Below are 25969 nucleotides of genomic sequence, written 5' to 3'. Positions count from 1 at the left end.
TCCGTATGTGTACAGTAATAATCTGATGTTAGTATTAGAATCATCTTTTATTTACTTATTTTTCAGCTGCTTAATAGTCGGTGTTTATTTACCGGGTTATATCCTGAAAGAATGATTAACTCACTGTGGTTACTGAAGTTACAGATATTTATCAAATGGATTTGAACACAGATTTCCTGCCACGATTCATGCCTCAGTTTATAATCCCATGAAAGTTTTGATGCCAGAGGTTATATACTGATAAGGACTCTTGCTGCAACAAAGTCAGAAGACTTTCTCAGTCACAGGCACCTGCTAATGTTTGCGCAACGTTTGTCCAAGGAGTGGTTTCAGAGCAAGAAACATTCCTGCCAATTGTTCTCAGCTTTGTCTGAATAGACCTGACGTGCAGGTTTCAGCGACTAAGAAGCATTTATTCCAGGTTGCCAGTCCTGATCTGATTGAATGTACAGATTTGATTTCATTCATGGCGTTGCTCCTTTCACCCAACCTGCTGGAATGTAGGGGCTTAAAAGCAGAGGTCACTTTACAAAGCATGAGGAAGTGGCAACACAAAGGCATTATTTCTTTGCACCAGTAGGTGGCAGCATTAACTCACTGAGTATTTTTCTGCAAGGCAAGGATGACAATTGAAATTTCACCATGCTGTGTGTGTGTGTGTGTTATGTAGCCAGAGGGAAATGAGAGTGACCACAGCAGGGTCAGGCTGAGACCAGATGGGCCAGAAGATGAGCTCTGAGCCTTTGACTCGCTCTGAGGTGTTTGGACAGCTCAGGAGGGAGCTCTATGGAGAGGAGCAGTCCAGTCAGTCCAACACTCACATATTCATCGTACTGGGAGCCTCTGTGAGTACAAAACTTCTTACAACATGACATGACTATTTCTCCTATTCTAAAATTGTAACTCGTACACTTGTGGTTTCCCTTTAACACAGATCTGTAGGAATGTTTGGTCTGTGTACAAACTCTTGTTTGCTGAGGTCACTTCACTCTTCTGGGTTTCTATCTACATTAAACTACCAACAGTGGAAAATGTGACAGATCTTAAAGTGGCAGGGGTCCAACTGAGTTGTCACAAAGCCAAACAGGAGAACAGTTCAGTGGGTAATATTACAGTGTGGTAATCAGAGAATGAAAGCCAGGAGAATGAGCACATGTTGACTGAAATGTGCTGCATCTACTTTTCCCTTTGTCAAGCAGTGAAAGAAGGGGATAATTTTGGAGCACAAACATTTTTGTCAGACTGTTCTTGGCCTTGAGCCTGGCACAAGTTCAAAAATGTAGTTGTTTTTATCTATCTTTTTTTTGTTTTCTCTTGTCTTATCGAAGCCATTCATCTATATAGATTTTACCTAGAGTTTCAGAGTTCTGTAAAAGGGTTTGTTCAAAGTTCTCCTGTTACTCAACAGATCCACCCACTATACATCACCTCTTGCGTGTAAAGTTTACCTACTCTTTGGACTCTTGATTCTCTTCAGTCACAGTGATTATCAACAGGAGTCAATGATGAGATCTTTATTTTATTTGTGTTTCTTACACAGGGAGATCTCGCTAAAAAGAAAATCTATCCAACTTTATGGTGAGTAAAGAACTGCTCCGTAAACACCCATTGCACACACAGTTCTTTCAAGTTGTTTCATGAGTTTGGACCTTGGTCAGTGTTTTGCATCACTGCTTTTGGCCATCCCTTCTTTAGGTGGTTATTCAGAGATGGCCTGCTCCCAGATGACACCTACTTTGTGGGCTTTGCCCGCTCCAAGCTGACTGTGGAGGACATCAAGACAGCATGTCTGCCTCATATGAAGGTAGTACACCTGAGGCTCCTTGTTGGCTGACACAAGATTTTGATTCAATTTGATAAATCGTAGTCAGAAAAAAAATCTGAAATTTGTCTTGAGTCTCCCAGGACGTTTCCAATAAGTACAAATAAATACAAAAATACAAAACAATATTTAACCAAACAAATCATGTCATATAGTATGAAAAGTGGATGCAGTGCAGCAAACTGATCATCCTATTAGATTCAGTGCTCGACCCAGGTACACTGATCCTACTTAGAAGACATACTCTTATTTAGTAGTTTGATAGACTGAGTAAAAGAGTTCCTGAACCTGTTCAGTCAAGCCTGTGAGAGGGAACGGACAGGGGCGACATAGTGAGGGGGGACAAGTGGGACTGCTAAATTCCATTACAAAATTAAAATTGGCTGAATAAATCAGTTGAACAACTAAACTTTGTATTAAAAAAATGTTGGAAGCACTCTGAGGCCCCGCTCGCCTCTTAACCCTTCGAAACCTGGAGAGACATCACTTTTCTTGTGCTGCTTTCAGATACCTTTTGTAAGTATTAATACCTTTAAACCATGAGCAAATTGGTGATTTATTTCAATATCATGGGAAAAAAAGCAACTTGGTAAGAAATGTCTCACAAAGTTTAAAAAAAAAAAAAAGATTAAGAAAATTATTTAAATAAAAAAAAACAGGGGAAAAGAAAACAATGGGGAAAACTATATTTATGATTATAATAATTATTATTATCACACTTTAAAATTATGTGACAGAATTATTTAAATTTTTAAACATTCTTTTCAGGTTATTCCCTTGTTTGTTTTTAACTTTCTGTCTGTCTTTTCTTTTTCTTTCTCTCTTTTTTGTTTTTACTAATTTTCTTGTTTTTAATTTTCTCTTTTTTACCAATTTCTTGCTAATTGTTTGGTCATGTCTTCTCTTGTTGCTCACTGCCTTCTTCCCATGTTTTAAAGGGTTTTAAAGGGTTAAAGGTGGAAAATGGTTTAGTCCACCCCTGCACTAGGTTTTGTCTCTAAATGCAACTAAAGCCGAATGAGTTAATGCTGCTGGAACACCAACGGACACTGAGTCTTTCCCTGAGTAAAATCTGGGATCTAAAAAAGAAAAGAAAGAAAGGGACAGAAAGCAAACTGACTTTGTTAAAAAAAAAAAATAAAAAAAAAGAGAGACATGGATGGACATGGATCAAGAGAGAAATGGTCGGGGGCCCACAGAGACTGCATATGCATAGTGCCAAGAATTTTGTGCTACACCCCTGGGAGCAGAAGTAGTTCTTTCTGAGAGACAACATTCTTTTAGCATACACAGCTTGAAAACTTGACTCAAGCATTTGACCCACAATCTTTGAGCACATAGTTTGGGGTGTCTTTTTAGGAATCATTCTTTGACTTTTCCCTCAGGTCACTGATGAAGAGAGTGAGTCTCTCTCAGCCTTCTTCAGTAAGAACTCCTACCTGAGCGGCTTCTATGACGATAACAGCTCTTTCGCTCAACTCGATGCTCATCTGTCGTCTCTGCCCGGGGGAGCTGACGCCAACAGACTCTTCTACCTGGCCCTGCCACCCACTGTCTACCAGCATGTCAGCACAAATATCAGAGCCCACTGTATGAGCTGCAAGTCAGTGTCTGTCTGTCTGTCATACTAAATGATGGTTTACTTGCTATTTGATCACATTATCCTAATCGGCTGTGTGTGTAAAACAGAGGCTGGAGCAGGGTGATTGTTGAGAAGCCCTTTGGCCGTGACCTTCAGAGCTCACAGGAGCTGTCGGCCCATCTGTCCTCCCTGTTCTCAGAGGACCAGATCTACCGCATAGACCACTACCTGGGCAAAGAGATGGTCCAGAACCTCATGGTGCTCAGGTAAAACGCTCCATACACACACATTCTCAGACACTTAACCACCTGTGTAAAACTAAGCATCATAGATTAGATTTCAGGAGTACTCATGATCTCTTCCTTCTTGTGCTGTTGGTATTGTGAATTTCACTTTAGTAGTGATTTCTTCTCTCACTTCCAGGTTTGGAAATCAAATCTTTGGACCCATATGGAACAGGAACAGTGTGGCCTGTGTCGTCCTCACCTTCAAGGAGCCTTTTGGCACTCAGGGCCGCGGAGGATACTTTGATAACTTTGGTATCATTCGGTGAGAGACAGCAGATTAAGATGAAAGTTAAAATGTTGAATATAATATGATTACTTGCCCTGATTCCACTTCTTGTGTCTTGATGCAGAGATGTCATGCAGAACCATCTCCTCCAGATGCTCTGTTTGGTCGCCATGGAGAAGCCTGCTTCCACCAGCCCAGATGACGTGAGGGATGAGAAGGTAACACCAACGCCTGGATGTTTGGAAATAATCTGTGCATATTTCCAGTCTAAAATTCCAGAGCATCCATGTCAGTGCAGTCCTGTAATCATTCATGTGCTGTAGGTGAAGGTGTTGAAGTGTATAGCTCCTGTTGCTGGTTCAGATGTGGTACTTGGCCAGTACGTAGGGGACCCTGAGGGTGAGGGTCACTCTAAGTTGGGCTACCTTGACGACCCCACCGTACCAAAGGACTCCTGCACACCAACATTTGCCACTGCGGTGCTTTATGTCCAGAACGAAAGATGGGATGGTGAGGCGAAACTTTTTTGTTTCCTGTCTTAGTCTACATGTGACAACATCTGCTTGTGATTCTCACCCCGTCACTTCTTTTCCACTCTTCATGTTAATCATTATGTCAACCACCTTCCACCAGGCGTTCCTTTCATTCTCCGCTGTGGCAAAGCTCTGAATGAGAGAAAGGCAGAAGTGCGTCTGCAGTTCACTGACGTGCCAGGAGACATCTTTTGTGGACGCTGTCAGAGGAATGAGCTGGTGGTGCGGGTGCAGCCAGACGAAGCCATTTACCTGAAGATGATGACCAAGAGGCCTGGAGTTTTCTTCAGCCCTGAGGAGACTGAGCTGGACCTCACCTACAGGAGCAGATACAAGGTGCTACACTTGAAGCACATTTGAATATTTGAAAAGTTATGACAAGTGAATACTTGGCATTTATGGTACACTTGATAAATGACTTAAAGGGACAGTTCACCCTAAAATCCAAAATACATATTTTTCCTCTCATGTTACAACCGGCCTAGGGGAACCGGTACATAGCATGAAAGGATGCTCCCCTCTTTCCCCACTCCCAAGGACGACCAATGCCACACAGCTGCAGTCCAACAAAAGATAATTTATTTAACATTCAACAAGAAAGGTAGCAATAAGCTTCAGGGTGGGCATGGCCCAAAACAACAAACAAAACAATCTACTTTCCAAAACTAACTTACCTACCCAAAAGTAAAGAAAATGAAAATACAGGTCACTCACCTGACTCTCTATAAATAAACAGGAAAAAAATGATGAACAAAAAGGGCTACCCACCCCTACGGCTACCTGGACTGCTGGGCTAACATCACAATTAACTCATTTTTAACACAGTACAACAAAGCATGGTGCAGTTGGGAGTAGGGCCAAGAGACGAGGAAGAACAGCTCAAGCAGCAGCCATTTTATACCAGCTCCACCAATCTCCAACCACCAATCAGCAGCCAGCACCTGGAGAGAGAGAAACACACTAAGGGTGGCAGCACCACCCTCAGGCAGGGAGGAACAACAGAACAACAGAACAGCAGAATCACAAATAAATGACCCAGGGTCATAACACCTGTAATGCTGTGTATCATTCTAGATTGTTTTGGTGTGAGTTGCAGAGTGTTGGAGATATCAGGTGTAGAGATGTCTTCTTTCTCTCAAATACAATAAAACTAGATGACATTTGGCTCGTGGTGCTCAAAGTACCAAAGAGCACATTAAAGGAGTATGCTATTGATGTTTACATCTTGCGCTGTCATGATCATGAGGCTCTCTTCTATGAGTAGGTTCACGCTTCCTTCTGAGCGGTCAATCCATCCATGCCTCTCCATCATGTCTTGTCCAAATAAAGGCCACTGATCTTGTTTTGAATTGCAATATAGTGGAGGTTATCCAGCGGCATTTACAGCTTTTTAACATCTGCCATCTTTCCTTTAGGATGTGAAGCTCCCAGATGCGTATGAGAGGCTGATACTGGATGTCTTCTGTGGAAATCAGATGCATTTTGTCCGCAGGTTGTTTGCAACATTTACTATCTTACTTTATTGTCGTGGCATTTTTTTTAACGTGGTGGGGTTTTTTGCCTAAACTGCTCTACTTTCTGTCCCAGCGATGAGTTGCGGGAGGCCTGGAGGATCTTCACCCCCCTCCTGCACCAAATAGAGGGAGAGAAGACACACCCCATTCCTTACACCTATGGAAGGTAAAATTATGTGTCTTTTTTATGAGACAAAAATAAATACACAATGCACAGTTTCCTTTTCAGTGATCATTTATCCTCATCCTGTCTTTTCTGTGTTGCCTCCACAGTCGCGGTCCAAACGAGGCGGATGAGCTGGTGAAGAGAGTGGGATTCCGCTATGAGGGAACATACAAGTGGGTGCAGCCCCACACAGCATGATGCCTTCTATCTCACACATGCACATACACTCATGAACTCGCACGCCATTTTAGGCAAGTTTACAAACAATAAAGTTTACTAAAATCTGTCACTGCTGTACGTTGCTTGATTTTGTCTGCATGTGAAAGAAATATCACTGCTTTTTAGTCCTAATCAAATGTGGAAATAACAACTGTGGAGACCTGATTTAAGTGTTCACCTGTAAATTTGATTTTTTTAAATAAATCATCATGCACTCTTTTGCCTGCACTTTTTTTAACTGGAATTGCCCACACCTAACACCTCTGGCCTTAAGACAGACCTGTGTGTTATGGACTGAATACGGGTCAGTGTTTACACATGGGTTCATTTGAATGTTAAGAATAAAAACCTGCTCTCTGCTATCAGCGGGCCTGTGCTTACAGTCATCACTACACCATCATGATACTGAACACCACATAATATTTATACTAAGAGGGCTTGGTGGTCTGGTTTGTAAGAACAGGTGACTCTCAATAAAAAAGGCAAGTTCAAATGTCCCGCTTCAGGTAAAAATGACATCCAGGTATGTGTTTTAAGTCAATCTGCTACAATGCATGAATTACTTTTAACATTAACACTTCAATTTACCTTTATTTTTTTAACTGCCTGCAACAGACTGATGCTGTTTCTTTTCACCTATGTGTCTCTACCAGGTGTGTGTCCTGGCTGGGGGGCCTCCCATCTACAAATACACACACACTTAAATAAATACACACTCTGACCAATAAACCATTTGCTGATCCTGGCAGTACTCAGAGGGCCGTGGGAAGTGCAGCAGGCACAGACATGTGTTTAAACAACTTCTTCTTTGGGACTATTTTATTTGTTCTTTCATGTGTTCATGATTTTTAACCGTAAAATGGCTTTTACAATAGTAATATAATCTGTCAGTAGGGGAAGCTGTGTTGACAATACAAATAGTGAAGATATCAATCATACATGATTGTTTATACACAACAAATAGGAGGCAAAGCTGTTGATCCTCTGAGGGTACACTGCACCGCTGAACAAATGTTGACAAAAATAAAGAATAAAAGGAGTCAGCTCAGTCTTTTTTATTGCGTTAGGATGTTTTTTTTTAACAGTCCACATGACTTTATTCTTAGGAAGCTCAAGTGAAAAAAAATTGCAGATCAAACAATGCATACAAACACAATATAGCATTAAAACCTGCACTAAAGACAGGTGTATCAATTAGCAAGTCTTTTATTAGTGTTTTAAGCAGCAGTATTCGACAAACACACACTCATTTAAGAATAAATAGTTATCTCATTATTGCAATGAGAAAACATGTAAAAGTACCTGAAATTGTAGGAACTCTTTGGCCATGACAGACTCGCTGCCTCAGTGAATTCACAAATTAGAAACTGTATCACTTTTCTGTCATCATCCACAGTTTAGCTGACTTTTTGTTTCGGGTGCATCCCCTTTCACACTAGTCCTTCCCCGCTGCAGTTGTGTATGGCTGCTCTGTCCTCGATGCCCCTGGCATACAGACGCACCAGCTGGCCATGAATCCTGAGAGAAGTGAAGACAGTTAAAAACTGTGCTCCTGAGAAATAGTCATCCTTCGCCATCTGTGCATTATTTTGTTTTGTTGGTATGTGACTGAGCTGAGTTAAGATTAAAGAAGTATTTCACTGCTGAAAGGATGCTCTTTTCTTAATGAAAGCAAATACTTTTGAAATGGGTTCTACATGACTAGAGAAAATAGAAACAAAGGGCTGTGTGATTTGCTTTTGCTCAAGAGGTGGAAAACCTATAACTACCAGAATGCACTGCGCCCAGCATAACCAACAAACACTCCCGCTGGTGGGTGATGTAATGCAAGCTTGGACATTTTGACACAGGAACAATATGGTAGCCGGCGGGGAGCAAATGATCTTGAATTACAGTTAAACAATGAGCTAAAGTATGTTCCTGATTCATAGACCAGGGAGATCAGGGTGCTGGCAAGATAGAGGAAAGTTCACTGTAGTTTATTTACACATACGACCCATATTGTTATAATACAAGCTTGTTTAAAACCGGCCAAGTATCCCTTTAAGTTAAACCTGACATATATTAGGAGGATAATATAGTACCATATGAGAATACAATATATCAGTGGTTCCAAACCGGTGGGTTGCAGTCCATAAGTGGGTCGTGGGTCCATTCTGAATGGACTTCTGGCACAGAGCTTTTATTTATTTCTTTTTTTTTAAAGATATTTTTTGGGGCATTTTTAGCCTTTAATGGATAGGACAGACAAGTGTGAGAGAGAGAGAGGGAGTGACATGCAGCAAAGGGCCACAGGCTAGAGTTGAACCCGGGCCACTGCGGCAACAGCCTTGTACATGGGGCGCATGCTCTACCACTAAGCCACCGACGCCCCACAGAGCTTTTATTTTGAAGTGTTGTTTCCTGCTGTAGAGTGAGTGACTAAACAGGATTAACGTGGAAAAAACCACAGTATTACATTAGGGAATCCACTTGGAAAAGACATCAAGGAATGTACGTAAGCTTCTATTTAATTATTTAAGAAGAACAGAATTAATAGAGAGAATTTAGGTTTGGTTGTTGTTTTGTTTCCTGCCAATCTACTGCTCTGCACTTCAGTCCAGTAGGTGGCGGCAATGCACCTGAAAGCTGGTGTGCCAACCACCATTAAACTAATAGAAGAAGTGCAAGTGACTGACTGACAGCTACTTAATAGAGACAGCAAACTAGCTCAACAACATGGCATAACTCAAGTATGACATTGAATATATTAAACTGTTTCTGACCTTGAACTAATGACTAAGGAGAAATCTGGACCCTGTGGCTGAGCCAGTTGGGAACCACTGCTCTAAACAACATGTGGATGACTGAACACTCTTACCTGCTGAGGATCTCAGTGGAAGGCAGAATCTCTCCATCACAGTTCCACACTGACACAGCAGGAGCTTTACTGCAGCACAGACCACACATAAAGGGGTTCGCTGCTTTCTGCTCCTTTGTCATGTCTCGTCCTGTGCCTCCCTCTGCCAGGTGCTGCTGAGATCCATTCCTGCTTACAGTCTCGATGTCGCCTCTCTCCTCTTCATCTACCACACCATTCGTCTCCCTGATCTCTTCATATGGGTCCTCCTCTTTGTTGGGGGGGAGGGAGAAGCGGACGGCCTTCACCCGGTGAACCTCCACAAACGGCAGGTCAAACTAAGACAAGCGGCAGAGATCAGGTTAAGTGGTGTTTAATCTTGCATGTCCAGCTTGGTTGTAATGTGGAAGTGCCCGTACCTGGTCCTGTGAGCTTGTGTGCCTGTAGAGGAACTTGAGGAATCCCAGTGGGTGAGTGTCCCACACCAGGATGAGGTCACCTGTTCCATCCGCCAGGTGAGCAGAAGGAGAGAGGCCCAGAGGACTTTTGGGACATGAGCTGGACATACAAGTGAGAGACACACACCTGAACCTGCCCTCCACGCTCACCCACTTGCCTGTACAGAGACAGAGAGACATCATGCTATGTTAAAAAATATCACAGATGAAACTTTAAGGACCATACTACTGTTTTTGCATGTTTTAGCCCATCAAGCACTTTACTGCTCACCACTGTCCACAACGTTTTTCATACCCTTGATTTCTAATATTTACTTTATAGGCAACCACTGGTTTGAGCTGAGTTTGCTGTGTTTGTTTTCTGTTACAAAAGTTTTTTCGTCACCACTGCAGCTCTCTATATGTTGCAAATAAAACAATCTTAGACATAAGATTCACACTGTGGAGTTTCAGTTAGACTTACACTGCATTTCATTAGTAGTTCCACTTCCCCTCATTCATTTTACACAGCATACGTTGCACAGATGCCACTTTGCAAGCAGGGGGAGGAGTGGGGGATTTAAATGAACACATCAGCCCTTGCACACTTTTGGCCGAAGCTATTATGATCAACCACCAACAGTAAGATTAGTGCTACGCTGCTTTTTACAGACTATCAGAAATACCTGCAGGCTTAATCATCTCAGTGAGGTGAAGGCGTCTTCTGGGGATAACTGTAATACATTGGCAGGCACTTGGTTATAAGCTGCATCAGTATCATAACTATTATTGTGACAGAGATTATGTTGGGGATAAGGTCGCAGCAGTATACCTGTCTTAAGGTATACAACGATGTGACAATTGACGGTTATCATACCGTGAACATTTGCTTATCTACAATATTTTAAAAAATGCATCTGGATGGTAGATTCTCACCCTTATTTTTAAAAGGGAGACTTTTTACACATACATCCATAAAAAAATGATTCAAGGTTTTAATTATAGCAATAAACCCATTGTTCAGCCAAAAAATAGTAAAAAATGTGACTGATAATAAAAATGTTGTAATACAGTGATTCTGTGAACCGCAATATTTTCTGAGACAGTTATCGTACCCTGAATATCTCATATCCTTGCAACCCTAGTTGAGAATAAAGAAATCAAACTGAACTGTATTAAGTTCAGTTGTCTTAAGAAACTATCTGCTAACTCAAGAACCTCTACAAATGTACAGAGACCTATAAAATGTATTTTAAAAAGTGAAACCAAAAAGCATGACAGATACTAAATTTATTTATTTTATTTATTATTTTTCCAAATAATTTATCTTCTCATACCATGGTGGCAAGCAACCAGACTTTACTGCCACCTAACCATGTTTTTTTTCATGCATCAAATGCTTAACTGCAATGCATTGTGGGTGATACCTTTGGAGTGACAAGTTCACTTCAGTTTTTCACACAAGTGGAACAACACTTATGAGGGCAGCAGAGACTCTCCTAAAGGCCAGTGCCGAGGGGAAGTCAACAAGAACATGTTGAATGACTAATGAAAGTTTAAGCTTTGTTTTAAAGCTTAACAATTACGCAGCAGCCTCAAGGGCAGGAAAATAAAGACAATGAGCACGTGCAAAATAACGGCAGTTTCTCTAATGGTTACTTAATGCTGGCTCCAAAAATGAGTCAGACACCCATGTTGAAATACCCAACCTTGCAACAGAAATAAACAAGTTTACAGCCTGATACAAAAACAGTTTTGGTCTCTATAGCTGGTTTCACCCTTTATGACAACTGTACGGGGGCCGAACTTTTATACAACTCACCCGTTCACATTTTATTAAGGCTTAAAGTTATGCATAATTAAGGGTGGGGCCGTCTGCGAGGTGTCACCACAGTTTATGACACCCCACAGCTCCACCCTCTCGTCCAAATAGAGTCTCTTCTGGCCCCCAAAAAACTAAGATGGCGATGGCCAACATGCAGAACTCAAGGCTTCAAAATGGGAGTCTACAAACAAATGGGTGACGTCACATTGACTATATCCAATTTTTATATACAGTCAATGGTCACAAGACAAAAAAGCTGCTTTAAAGTATACATAATTTCTGCTAAATGGGCTAAAACATGCAAAAACAGGACTTTTATATGTGTATGTTATTACCTTCTGAGTCACTGCTTAGGTGGCTGAAGTGGGAGCTGTACAGTGAGCCTGAATCTGAAGAGTGGGGGAAAAGTCTTTCTGTGCTTCTGGAGCACACATTGCACCTAAGGACACACACGCACAAAACAAAGAATTTTCACTCTGCTTGTAAGTCTGTGAAATAACAAGCTCCTCGACCTTGACACCCATTCATAAGAGCATCATAAAGCATTCGCTGACAGCCAAAGGCACCTGCCTCAGACAAAGGTAGAGGCATTGTACATGCTAACGGGAGACAGAGGCTCACCTTTCATCTAGATCAAGTTCCTCTTGCTGTGGATCCTACCCTCCTTGAGGTGCACCCAACACCCGAATCCCCGCTGCAGGTGGTAGCAGTTACAGTGTCTCTAGCAGTGAATTTGAACTACCTGACTGGTGCGTTAATAATAATGATTCTGCTCGCAGGGACACTTTCTCACTTTCTCGTTAAAGAGTTTAAGGTCAACAAGGTCAAAAAAGCTCTCATCCTTAGACAGCTTAGATAAGAATGAGGTCTTACAGAAAGGCTTTGAGTACATGTAGTCACCAGAAAATGTTACAGGCTTTCATTTATGGAAGTTTATATGTTCTTTTGGGCATCTTCCAACACGGCCACCTTGCACCCATGTTTTCATAGTCACCACTTTTGATATCCAAAATGAGTCACTTGTAAGAGTTACTAGGACTTATGGAAAGGTGCTATATACAAAATATGTTTGAGGTCACGTGACACTGGAAACTAAAGTGATGAATATGGATCCTTAATTCATAGATAAAGTCACCTCTGTGATACAGGAAAAGTACCAGAATGCTCCCACGCTCCCAGATAGTTGTTGTTTGAAGTTTTAAGTGTTAAAACTCCTCCACATCACAAATGTTTAATCTGGTGTGCACACTGTAATTTTCTTATGCACACTGTAATTTGAGAGTCTGTTTTGTGTTTGTCATTAATTGCACTGTGTGTACACCCGTCTTTGTGTCAGTAGTTTTGTGTTTTACCCTGAGAGGCAGCGTGTCCTATCTCTCGGGCTGGAGAGCAGCGGGTCTGCTGGTAGATACTGAACTATGCCTGCATAGCTCCTGTTGCTCAGGTACACCATTGTGCCTAGACAAAGGAGAGCAATTAGGTTAGCTGAAAATGCACAACACTGCATGAATAGACAACACTTTTAAAGAGAATGTAAGTGGGGAATGTGGTTTTGTGGCAGATAATGTGCATGTGCGTCACATGAAGTCCTTTCATCTTAGCCGTACCTCTATCTGTGACGGTTTCAGGATTAATTTTTAACTTTCACCTAAAAACAGATGCAGAGAATCTAATAGCATCTTGTGTAATTTCCCATGCAGTCATTTGTGTTCTCTAAATGAATCATCAGTCCACACCTGAGTAGTCATATCGGAGAGGTCCCATCCAGCGGTGTTTCTCACTCTCAGCCAGCACGTCACCGTAGAAGCCATAGCCCAACAGAGACACTGAGTAGCGCACCAGGGCAGAAGATTGATGGACTGAACACACATCCAAAGGCTGAGAGTCTCCTGCAAGGTGTTACGGGAATAAGAAAGGGCATTAGGGTTTATCATGGAGCTCAGAGTGAACAAAATTGTTTAGGTATTTTAAGAATAACACTTTGATTTAGTGAGTTATTTTAAAGAAAATCCTTCCTCACCAATGATGATGTGCAAAGCCGAAGTGACAGGGTCGATCACTCCCACTGTGGCATAACACACACAGTCTGTAGAACCTACAGCAGATATAACAGAGCAGGATGAGTGTGTCACTGCTCTAACTCCATCATTAATTAATATTTTAAGGGATAGTACAGACTTTTTGAAGTGGGGTTGTTTGAAGTACTTATCCATAGTCAGTGTGTTACCTACAGTAGATGGTGGTCAGTACGCCCCCAGTTTGGAGAAGCAGGCAGAAGGAGCCTATCGTCACGAAGACTAAGCAATGCACTGCTGTGGACAGGGCCAGAAGTAAAAACTTATTTTAGCTACCCAAAAAAGGCCTTCCTAAAAGTAAATGGTTTGAGTATACGATATATTTATAATATTTTCACTGCTTTAGATTGCTGTCAGACAGGCCTCTCCGATGAGAAGGTGAACTAACAGTGAAACTTGACAAAAACAGTAATTTTACTTTGCAGGAAACAAGAGTTGCTGGTCTACTGCTGCCTCATTTGATTAGTTTGTTTGTGTTATTATGTGACTTTGGTATTTAAAAGGGTTCATTCTGATTCACCAAAGTCATACAATAACACAAATAAAGAAACAGTCGTCAGCAGTCGACAGCAACTCTTATGTTCAGCAAAGTAAAATTACTGCTTTGGTCAATGGAGTCTGGTGGCTTAGAAGAGAGCAATATAAGAACTTCAGTTCCCAGTCGCAAAGGGCTGTGTGACGGCAAGGTAAAGCGGTCAAGTTTTCTGAATATGGTGTGCGCTTAAACCAATACTGATTTTTGTAGATGGGCCTTTTTTAAATGGCTAAAATATGTTTTGCTGCTGCCTCCATTCATCTCAGTGCATTACTTAGCTTCAGTGGTGGCACTCCTACCTGCCTCTCCAAACTGGGGGCCCACTTCTGTAGGTTACACACTAACTATGGATAAGTATCTCATACAACACCACTTCAAAAAATCTTGACTATCCCTTTAACAGCAGTGTCATTACCTGCAGGGATGATGCCAATGTGATGCGGACAGGGCTGTAGGGTGACAGTGGGATCATTCTCACAAAGGCCTGCCTCTTGTTGTGTCCGCCCAATCAAACCGTGAAGTATTTCGCTGAACATGCCATCCCCACCCACACACACCACGCTGTTATAAACAAACACAAGAGTTTCTGTTGTGAAAGCACCTCCCAGAATTCTCTCATACCACAGTGTTTACTTTGTGGTGCTGGTGGCTCTTACCCATCAAAGCCCGTCAGGTCTTTCTTCAGGAGGTGGTCTCTGGCCTGGTTTGCCCGCTCTGTCACTAAACAATAAATGGTGTGATTACATATATAGACTGCCAGTCACTTTCATTGATTATTTCTTAAAGAAGTAGGTCTCTAGGGCCATCTATGAGACACAGTTTAGTTGTTTTTTACCTATTACATGAGAGCTGATACCAGCCAACTCAAACAGAGGGGCAACCAGAGAATGGTAGATCTTCCTTCCTTTCTTCTTCCCTCCAAATGGGTTGATAAACACCAACAGCCTGTTTGGACGCAACGGACCTGAAAGATATGTTTGGAATGTCAAAGGTTGTTGAGAGCCAGCAAACTCTGGAGGATTTAAAAATGAATTTCTAATCATCCATCCTTACTGTGAGTCTTGACGGCAGTTCTCAAGTGTTTCGTCCACTGGTCTCTGAGCACCCGACTGAGGCAGGTGAACTGGGTCTGGCCCAGTCTCCATAGTAACCCATAAGAGCTCCCGCTGCTGCTGCGCTTCACGTAGAAAACTGGGAGTAAATGACAGAAAGAAAGAAAACAAAACCATGGTGTAAAACGACAACATCACCTGCTAAAATGTGAGGAATTACAGGCACATATTTGACTAAACTGTAAAGCTTGAGTGCCGTGCACCAGTATGCAAATTACCCATGTTCTTACAGACGACGTGTCATGCTTCAGGCTGTGTTATTATTTACTACAGCACTGACTGTGGCCGTGGGTTTGTCATACCTGAGAGTCTCCCAAGAGAACCCACCTGTAAAGTCTTTGTCTGTGTCCTCGACTGACTTCTGGGGAAGGATCTCCACTCGGCCATCCTCCACTCCAACCAACTCCGCCACAGGTACTGAAACTTTAATCACACAGACACACACACACACAGCACTAAAACATCAGTGCTTCTTTGCATACCATGAATAGAATATTTAAACCACTGGAAAAGACTGCAGACCTCCCTCACACATGTTTACTTTTCAAAGCAGGTGTCAAAGCACAGGTGTAAAATGAATAATGGCTGCATCACAATTAGTTGTTCCAATGCCGGGAATCTCTTGTAGGAAAAACACAGGTGTTACTAATAATGTTGATGATGGCTGCATTATATTTGGCAGCTTCAGGTTCAGTGTCCTGATATTATGCATGGTGACTCACTGGCACACCTAATAAGAGTGGGGCCACTATCCAGATTATTACTCATACCTAGCCTATAAAAAATAACTTAATGTCTGCCTTAAAGGGGAAGTATGCCTATTTTCAAAATTCATACATGTTATTACTATGGTTCAAGACAGTACAAAAATATTAGTTAACATGAGCGACTCTCTCACAAAAACAACCAAAAGAGTGCTAAAACTCAAATCTGTGATGTCATAGGGTATAAAATCTGGAGCTGCTCCATAGACAGCAAATTGGGAAAGATGTTATAGATGACAGCGAGAGCACCCAGGGGAATGTCCTGAGTATATGGATGACTTTTGTGTTTCAGAACTGAGAACACTACAATAGAATAAAGCTTATTAGGGGATGAAAAAGATAAAGATTCTGTAGGTCCACAAATTCAGGCTCCCATTTATTTGCTGCATTTAAAACTGCACACTATGCACTAGGCTACATACCCCATATGTGTTCTATCATCCGACATACTTTTGTGTAAGTAAAGATGGTATGTATCTTTTCAGACGCACTGAGCTGTAATTATCACGTCACCTCCTCAGATCTGGTTGGAGATGTGTAACCATCGTAACCCATGCCAACCTAAGTTCTACTTTTATAACTGTATTACGCCTAGCAAAGTGAAATCTTACACTTCTTTCATACGGACACTTGACTGGAGCATTATTGATGTTACAGAGCTGTCTTGGTCAATGTCTGTTAGGAACGCTAACGCCATTGACGACGATATTTATGGCGGCGTAGTGTCCAGTGTTACTATAATATAATATTTTGCCAGAAATAGTATATAATTCACATACTGTATGTTTTTATTCTAAGGTTACGGACAAACTAAAACCTCTCACATACTGTTTTACCCTACTAAACAGTATGTTAGCACAGCATTTCGGACCCAGCCATTGACTGTGTCTGACTTTATACTTGAGTTTGAGACTTACTTATCTGGTTTCTGGCTTTGAGAGATAGTAGCTCCTGATAACAAATATTGATTAAACCAAGGCCATGGAGATAATATATTGGAATTCTTGATGTAGGTGGTGTTCAACAACAGTTTTGGAGCCTCACTGCGTCAGAGAGATTTGGATGATACAGCTTGTGTGAAGCATGTAAAACATTACTGTGTCTTTTGGTCAATATTTTTAGGGCTTTTTGAACACGTCAAAGAGAGCACACTGTATGGTGTGCTAAAATGTATCGTCATTATGGTTTTGTTTGTTTGTGTGTTTGTTTGAGCACCAGAAGTGTGTTGCCCCACAAAAGACACACACATTTCTGTAAAACTTTTATCAGATTTTTCTCTGTAGTGACAGCAGATCCCACAGTACACACTCTGTGTACATGAATGACAGCCACATAAAGGCAGAGGCATTGTGCAGTTGAGGAAAAATGCCAGGAGGTGTGTGAGTTTCTTATAGTTCGTGTTTTCAATGAGCTGTCTCAGAAGGTTGTGTGTCATGTTTGTGCTGCTGAACTTGTTCTACGTGTTTTCTGAAAGCAGCCATGGGCTAATTAATTAAACCCTCCCTGTAGGCTAATGGTCCAAAATTTAGTTGGTCTACATGTATGGTGTATCAAATATTGTTTTGTTCATGGTGTTTCCTTGGCTACCTCTATAGAAATAATACTGCCTTGTTTGTTTCTCATCATGATAGTGTGCCTGTTCAGTGAAAGCAGGAAACAGGTTGTGGCTTTGCACTTGTTACATGGCAACAACGTGACTGTAAGAGTATTCCCCTGTGTGCGCGTGCAGTAATAGCTTATTATGTATAGCTTATTATGGTGCCGTATGTAAACATTATTATCATTATATTACATTATGTGATGCTATAGTCTATAGACATTATAGATGGATGATGTCTGGGAGAGTAAGGAGCCACCTACTTGTTTTCTTGTCCCGGTTCTTCTTATCCACCTCGGTCCAGTTGAAGTGCCAGCCTGTCAGAACAGCCCGGTATCTTTTATTCCCGACCCATAAACTTGACTCCAGCCTCAGGTCCGTCTCCATCCGGAAAAGCGCTTTTTCAACCACAGAGTCGCTCTTTTTCCGTTTCTCCGAAAACTTTTATGTTTACATTTCACAACCATAACTTTTACATCTCTGAGAAACAGCAGCAGGTTGACAGTCTTATCTCGTCATCAGTCTACAACCCACCAGAGTCCTTATCTGACATGTGAAAGCTTTCATCTTCCTCTGAATTAATCCGAAGGTCTTTTTTTAAGCATCACACCCGTGAAATGGTGAATACACCGCCTCGCACACCGGTGTTATTCTCACAATATTTCCTGTACAGTCCCTCCCTGTTGACACCTGAATTATTTGCATATTGCACCGCTGATTGGATGTCAGCAGGTACTTTACCTGAAGTGCGAGCATATACTGGCCAGTTAGGCTGCTGCTATGGGATTTGGTTATTTTATACAGCAGCACAAAAAAATTAATGATTGAAAGAAGGATCTGATCTTGTCACAGTAAATTATAAAATATACAGCAGGCTATGATACCAGCCAGTGGGATGATCTATAAGTTATAATATCCAAATCCAAAACATTGTGAAGTCTATAAGAAAAAAGGGGTTAAATAGGGTTTAGGGATTATATACAAAATTTAAAAGGAATGAGATTCATTGTTGATGATGGTCTGAAAATTATTTATAAAGGATCAAAAACACCCTTCAGTACTCAGAGGACAGGATATTGTGCTTGTAGTTTACTGTGTTAATCAGTGGTGTATGATAGTTACAGGCCCCATGTGCATGTTACTATGATGGGCCCTAGTGCAAGATTTTGCATCTAAACTAGCTACAGCTTGACATTGCACAGCATCAACATACATATACTTATTCAGCAATCATAAGCACAAATCTGTATATGACAACAATACCAAATAAAATGTAAAAAGTATTCAGTTTACTTATTTTAGTTTTTAGTTATTTTAGTTTGTGGTTTTATAGTTTATGTAGAATAAGCATATACTTTTATTGTTGAATAGATTGCTAAAAAAAAGATGGAGACTGGTTTGTCTTATGATGGCGCATGTAGCTGGCCCCACTGTTTAAATCTAACATGAGTTTTTCTTTGAACATTGTTGTATTTCTGAGGTGGTAATCTCAATTAGTTTCAAGAGCCTGTCCTCTGTCACCATGCTGTTGGATGGCCGGCTTTATGGGCCCCCCTGTCCCATGGGCCCAAGTGCTACTGCACTGCTTGTACTGTCTTACAACCCTGGTGTCAACCATGGCAAGATTAACTCACTTTAGGGGGTCCCCTGGGCAAAAACACAATTTAGGCCCTCACTGACTTTAACAAACCTTGCATGGTCACGCATCTTCAATTATTAGGGTCTGAAAAAGCCTGGTCTCCGAGAACACTATCAAGCTTTAAATAGGCTACTTTAAAAGAAAAAGAAGGATGATTTATGATTATTTCAATGGTAAGCACTCAGAGACCTGAATGCCTTTAAATATGAAAATCTATGATATGTCATGAGTCTTCCCTCAAAGACTTTGACTAGACTTAACATGGACTTATCCAAAACACATTTTTCTTCTTCTTTGCTTTTACTTAACCAGAAAGTTATATTGAGATTAAATTTATAAGGGAGACCTGGCCAAGGTAACAGCCACTCAAAACTAATTAAAATGCAACAAATACAACATATAATACTGAAATCCACAGTAAAACAACAACAACTATTCAAACATGTGGCCTCTTAAGAAAAACAAGCACATCTCTATCACTACATTCTTTATGATGGCCTTAAATTGATCAATGGATATATGTGTGTCTAATTTGGATCTGCTTGAAGGTTGTTCCATGTCCAAGGTGCAGACTTGGAAAATGCAGTTTTCCCAGATCTGTTAAAACCCAGTGGAGATGCGTGGTACACTGAATCAAGGCTACATAAAAATGTAATCATAAGAAATACCTGTTAAATCAGTTTAGAGTTATGTTGACTTGAAAGGGGGCTCCAGAGCAAAAGTTTGCTTTTTGGCCTCTACTGACTCCAACTCCCATCCTCTGTGCATTGTGTGTAGGCTGACCCCTAAAGTTCCCATCAAAGCACAGAGTACAAAGCAGATTCAGATGGCAGCTTCATTACAGGCAAAGAGACCAGTAGCCTAGTATTTTGCAGGAATAATACTGCTTAGCCCCATGCAGATTAGTTGGAAAAATGTGTTTATTTAACTATATTAAAGAGTATAGATCACACAAGCACAGCTAAACTAAAAAACAACCAAAAGTCTTGTTTGTGATTTTACACAACAAATTTGTGATTTGTTGCGATATACAAATAAAAAACTTGGCAGGACCACAAGACAGGTAATTAGACACGACTCATTTAATTGATTTGGTGTTGTTCTTTGTAACGTTGTAACAACTAATTGGCACACAATGAATCCGGGGTTTTGTGGGGACCCTAGGGATCCGGGGCCCCACAGCAGTAACCCGTTTTGCCTGTCTTGCTTGAACAGCCGGAAATTCCTGCAGGTGTATAAAGTAGGCAACTATGTACAATAGCCAACAACATAACATCCGGGTTTTTATCGACGTGAAGGCATTCTTCATAATAAAAGTGATAGATGGCATGCTTTCGTGCCTCACATATATGTTACGAGTTTTACTGTGAAGTCCCAGGGCACACTGTGACCGGAAGTGTCTGACGTTATTGTGGCACGCTCCTTCCTCCCCTCTCTTCCTTGCTAGCTACTCGGTTTAGCAAGCTAGCGAGAGAAGCTCTTTAAAACCCTGTAACCTAAGCGTTATTATTATGAATTAATTGGTCCGTGTTGTATATTTTACTTTTGTCTCCGTAGTCCACATAACAAGCTAGCAAAATGAACATACGAAACGCACGGGTAAGTGTGCTGAATCCCCTCAACAGCCATGCTGTTTCTACTTACTGCTAGCTAAGTTAGCATAGCTACCACAGCCTGCTAGTTAGCCGTCCAGATTTTGCCGATTAAAGGGTTTGAGTTGTGTCATGCACATGATATTTACTAACCAGTTTCTTTCTGTCCTTCAGCCGGAGGATCTTATGAATATGCAGCACTGTAACCTGCTGTGTCTTCCAGAAAACTACCAGATGAAATACTATTTCTATCACGGATTGTCCTGGCCTCAGGTGATTCATTCACTGTGCAGTGGACCCTTATCTCTGCTAACAATACTGCTCCTGTCATTTAAATCCTTACAGTGTTGCACATTTGTGTGTTTGACACTAATTGTCTGTTTGAATCGTTTCAGCTGTCATACATTGCAGAGGACGAAAATGGCAAAATTGTGGGATATGTGTTGGCAAAGATGTGAGTATATGTGACTGTTATTTTTTATCCGACATCATTTGCACAAAGAAGGTGTATAAAGTTTTTCAAAACACTTCTGTTAACTTTAAATAGGGAGGAGGACCCTGATGATGTACCTCATGGACACATCACATCTCTGGTGAGTCAGACCGAGACACACCCTCGTCAATTATATATTCAGCATGTTACATGTTTTATTGTACTAAGATATGCTGGCTTCTCTGAGGCATAATAAAAACACTCATCTGTGTCTTGCAGGCTGTGAAGCGCTCCCACAGACGCCTTGGCCTGGCACAGAAGCTGATGGACCAGGCCAGCCGGGCCATGATAGAAAACTTCAATGCTAAATATGTCTCGCTTCATGTTCGTAAAAGGTACTTTGCACTGTTGGCTTGCTGTGGACTTGGTGTCTCTTTTAAGTTATTGTATGGTACCCCTTTTCTAAATGTGCTCAGACTCTGTGTGTCAGTGCTTCTGTTCTCAGGGACTTACCAATCTTTTCTCCGCCCTGCAGCAACCGAGCAGCTCTGCACCTGTACTCAAACACACTCAAATTCCAGTAAGTCTGTTCTTTGCCAACATTATTTGGTGTTTTAATTGTTATACACGTACTTCTGTGGTATTATTACAGTGCAGTGCAGTTCAGGTCAATAGTGGCTTATTGCAAATACATTAGAATATGTTATCAGTTATAATTTAATCACACTTACAAAAGCATGGTGTTTTGCGAAGTGTTGCATAATTATTTTTTTCTGACTGCATGTTCATTTTGCAACTCTGCAGTACACACTGTGCAAAGACACACACACACACACACACACACACACACACACACACACACACCCACCCCCCCATTCATATCATCAAGGCCATTAAGAAACAGTGTTCATTCATGGCCAATATTTGATGTTGTATTGGCCTCAAAAATCCAGTACCGTTTGGCAGGGTTCCCACAGGTCCTTGAAATAGTTAAAAGTTTGTGAATTTGAGGGAAAGAATAACGGCTTTGACAGTTTTTGAAAATAGACATAAATAGGCCTGGGTCATTGAAAGTGCTTGCATTTCTATATTTTATACAAGAATAGAAATAGAAGTTATTTTAATATGTTTGCCATCACTTTAAAACAGTACAGTTAGGAAAGGTTGACACATTCAAGCCTCCGCCTCTTTAACTTGTTGACTGTGATCTTATTTGAATATATTATGTCTTAAAAACACTGACGGCCTTTTCATACAGGAAACCAAGGTACGCACTTTTGTTACACTGTGCACATGTAATCTGGTGGGTTGTGGTTTCACATTACAATTATGTAAGGACACTACAGAACTATATATAACATACCTAAGTCCTGTTACACACTACTGCGGCACATATTGTTATGTTGCATTGTTTATGGACAAACTGCGACCTACACTATTCATTTACTCCCACTTGACACTTTAACTGCTAATTTCTGAAACTGCAGTATGAAATTCTCAACCAGTAACTGTAAAATCCTCCCATGTTGCTTAACCTCCCAAAAACTAAGGATATGATCTCAGTGTCCTCAATGACAGCTACAGCCCTGATTTGACATATTTATTCTGACTTTAAGTGATGTGATTTGTTGTCTTTCCTTCACAGGATTAGTGAGGTAGAGCCTAAATACTATGCAGATGGGGAGGATGCCTACGCCATGAAGCGAGACCTGGCCCACATGGCCGATGAGGTGACTAAATTCTCTATGTTTATCCAGTATGACAACACATATTGACGCTATACTGACATCATTTTCAAGAGTTTATGTGTCCTCAGGGGACGTGCTACACCACTGACCTCAGATGAGCAGATACTGACTATGAATGTGTTGTGTTTCTGTCTATATGCCCCGAAGCTGAGAAAGCCTGGAGTGCGTGTATCGGGCCAGGAGGCTCCGTCTGGCCAGAGCCCGTCAGGGTCTGGTGACCAGGAGAGAGAGAACGAGAGAGACAGCGGGGGAGAGAGCAAAGAGCTAAGCGAAGTCAGCGAGGCAACGGAAAGCACAGACGTTAAAGATTCTTCTTCTGATTCACAATGACGCTGCAGTCCTAGACATTTTTAAATTCATCCCTCACTTCCTCTTTTTATGTCTATTTGACAATATGTCTGGCTTTACAAACTGACCATCTTTGCATCAAAGCTGTTACAACATTTCCATCACTGGTTTTTCTTAAATCTTGCTTTCCAGTGTAGCGATGAACAAAGAGTTTCGGTAATGACATAAATTGGGGTGTAATCTAAATGAAACTAAAATGAATCATAGGTCTCTCAATGTTTTTATTGGATTGCTGTTGTTATTACCAAAAGTGTCCCAAAGCTCTGTTAGATTTAGAGAGTTGAAAACAACTTCTGCTTTTCAAGTTGTCTCAATCTGGTCTCTTAATTATTTAACAGAATTACTGCAAATAAATCTTTCAAATAATCCTTTTTGCATCACACTTAATTTTTTCAGTAAGTGATCATAAAAGCAGCGTCAGCCTCGTTTCCACCAATCAGTCTGGTTCAGTTCAGTTAATTACACTTTAGAACAGTTATCTGTTTTGTTTCCTTGGTCAAAAGTTGTGGATGGTACAAATAGAACTCCATTTTTGTTACCGTTTTTCATCACCTCTCTGTTGAGGCACCAATCATGCTGATCCAATACTCAAAGATAGACCTAGACAGATTGGTAAATGAAGAATCAACACTCGGACTACAGTGGACTGTAACCACTGTTCCTATGATGGCAAGGAACCATCTTTGCCAGTTCATAGTTAGCAATAGACAAAGTAACTTTAATTCAAAAAATCACTGTGCCATTCAAAGGCTACTGCTGGCAGCTACTGGCAACTTTTAAGGTGAAATGTTTTGTTGCCTGTTACTCAATGTGTGAGCTGACATTTTGAATCAATCAACACACCTTTAATGTCAGTAAAAACGCTGACCAGTCCATTTGATTTCATAGACTCTCTTGCATGACATGCTTTAGTAATGATTGAATCCTTAAGCGCTTAAAAAAATTATGAATGTCAGTCAGTTTTTGCAAACTGTAAATATTCTGTTTCCTCACTGGGAGAAAAAAAAATGGCAGAGCGTCTTTCCTGTGCACTCCAGCAGTGTTACACCCTTGCTCTAACACACCAGCTGCCTCCTTTTTGTTCTGAAAATCGCCGATCAGCAAGGATGTTCCTCTGCATCATTGGTGTAGACGAAATACAGTGAGAGCTGGATGGAGCGATGATGAAGCTATTACCATCTAGTAACAACCCTGTTTACACGTTAAGAACACTGTCTGCAGTGGAAATGCGAAGACAGATCTAGGGTTTAGGTACATGTCCATGTAGGTATAGTTCCAAGGGTACTATATCAAAAGTGTTTGATGGAAATGCTACTACTAAGCATAGATCATTACTTTCTGATAACAGTCAATAATTGTGGGAAAATATTTGACTTGTCCATGGCCTCTATTTAGTATGAGGTCAATGACATGTCAAAATATATTTAATTTAGCGACTTAATCGTATACTCTTCGAGTTGTATAGCCAGTGAAGAGGTTACTGTTGAATTTGAGCTGTCACAGATATTATTTGTGCTCTGTTTTTATATAAGGCACACAAGATCCATAGTAAAGCTTTCCATTGATAGTGAAAAAGCCAAGTCAGTGTGTGTAGGATTTGACCATATCCAACTTTGGTGACTCCTGGTGGCAGCATCAGAAAACACACTGGCAGGTAGCACTGCTCACTGTCGACCCACAATGTGTCTGACCTTTAGGCACTTTAGGCACTAATGATGGGCTGAACACATCAGACTGCACCAGTTTTAATCAGGTTTGTTGCATTTTTACAAATAAAAATGTATACTATCGTGATGACAATAATGCTACTGTATGTACAGGGGATTAAAGAGAAGTCAAAGCATACTAATCAGCATAAAGATGAAAGACTTCCTACAATGAATGTCTGATCTGTAAACTTAAACCCTCCTTGTTTAAACCTCAACTAATCAACGCTGTGTGGAAATCCTTTAATGTAAACTGGTGTGTCAAGGTCCTAAATTTGGTAAGAAACCAAACTGAAAAGTCAAACATAATCAAACAATAGATAAAACATCAGGACTCTAGAAAATTCCTTCTATCGAGCAGTGTCATGTTGGCCAGCCTATGTCAGTTTTAGTAGTTCTTTATGCTGATTGCACATCACCATCACACTGCCTGTTAGAGGAAGGAAACAGGAGGGAGAGAAGTACGCCGCAGATAACGGCAAATAATGCACAAAGACATTCAAGTTTGGCTGTTCGTCACAAATTGGCAATAGTGCACATTCACACCTTTGTGCCATGTAACACTTTTAGCAAGAGGTGAGAGAAGACACCAACAGATGCTGCTGCTGTTCAAAACAAGTCTTCCACAGTGGACAGATAATTGAGCAAAGATTTAATAGTAGCAATGGCTTCACTTTTTTACCACCAGTGCACATGTGATGAAAGGAATTTTGGATTTTCTCGTTAAGTCAGAAACTTTTTTTAGCCTTTGTGTAACTGTTTGACACAAGGTGTTTCCAGGGTTACAAGCCATGCATTAGTCATCATAAACTGTGGTCATACAGTATGTAAGCAAATTGTGGAGCAATTGTAGAGGCCGCCAGTTTTGTGCTAAGAATATCCCAGAGTATTCAGGAGCTTTCTTTCTTTTTCTTCAACTGAACACTATAGCAGCTGATTTCACTCAGTAGCCTGTGAATACTAGTGCAGA

General features: G+C 41.0%; 3 protein-coding genes across 4 annotated transcripts; 2 read left to right on the top strand and 1 right to left on the bottom strand.

The window, feature by feature from the left end:
* Positions 1–648: 648 nt before the first annotated feature.
* Positions 649–6566, top strand: LOC117258525 (glucose-6-phosphate 1-dehydrogenase-like). The gene is made up of 12 exons (XM_033629526.2): positions 649–845; positions 1541–1578; positions 1696–1804; positions 3208–3425; positions 3512–3670; positions 3828–3953; positions 4042–4135; positions 4241–4427; positions 4551–4786; positions 5866–5942; positions 6038–6130; positions 6238–6566. The coding sequence occupies exons 1-12, from the start codon at positions 717–719 to the stop codon at positions 6326–6328; spliced, it is 1557 nt and encodes a 518-aa protein (XP_033485417.1). The 5' UTR covers positions 649–716; the 3' UTR covers positions 6329–6566.
* Positions 6567–7389: 823 nt separating this feature from the next.
* LOC117258524 (ceramide kinase) lies at positions 7390–18174 on the bottom strand. The gene is made up of 13 exons (XM_033629525.2): positions 17797–18174; positions 15500–15595; positions 15114–15251; positions 14896–15024; positions 14717–14780; positions 14476–14621; positions 13471–13545; positions 13187–13339; positions 12803–12908; positions 11786–11889; positions 9608–9804; positions 9210–9526; positions 7390–7867 (listed from the first exon to the last, which is right to left on the bottom strand). The coding sequence occupies exons 1-13, from the start codon at positions 17918–17920 to the stop codon at positions 7780–7782; spliced, it is 1737 nt and encodes a 578-aa protein (XP_033485416.1). The 5' UTR covers positions 17921–18174; the 3' UTR covers positions 7390–7779.
* A 2432-nt stretch (positions 18175–20606) lies between these two features.
* On the top strand, positions 20607–23661 carry naa10 (N-alpha-acetyltransferase 10, NatA catalytic subuni). 2 transcript variants are annotated; one of them, XM_033628683.2, is made up of 8 exons: positions 20607–20771; positions 20939–21037; positions 21160–21218; positions 21312–21357; positions 21477–21592; positions 21733–21777; positions 22843–22927; positions 23093–23661. In XM_033628683.2, the coding sequence occupies exons 1-8, from the start codon at positions 20751–20753 to the stop codon at positions 23273–23275; spliced, it is 654 nt and encodes a 217-aa protein (XP_033484574.1). In that variant the 5' UTR covers positions 20607–20750; the 3' UTR covers positions 23276–23661. The 2 variants fall into 2 exon arrangements, with proteins under 2 accessions (XP_033484574.1, XP_078026166.1); XM_078170040.1 differs by having other exon boundaries at positions 22843–22928; positions 23085–23661.
* The last annotated feature ends 2308 nt before the right edge of the window (positions 23662–25969 follow it).

The sequence above is a fragment of the Epinephelus lanceolatus genome, chromosome 8 (assembly GCF_041903045.1).
Source record: "Epinephelus lanceolatus isolate andai-2023 chromosome 8, ASM4190304v1, whole genome shotgun sequence".
NCBI classification, from domain to species: Eukaryota; Metazoa; Chordata; class Actinopteri; order Perciformes; family Serranidae; genus Epinephelus; species Epinephelus lanceolatus.
This window is presented reverse-complemented; position numbering and strand designations above follow the sequence as displayed.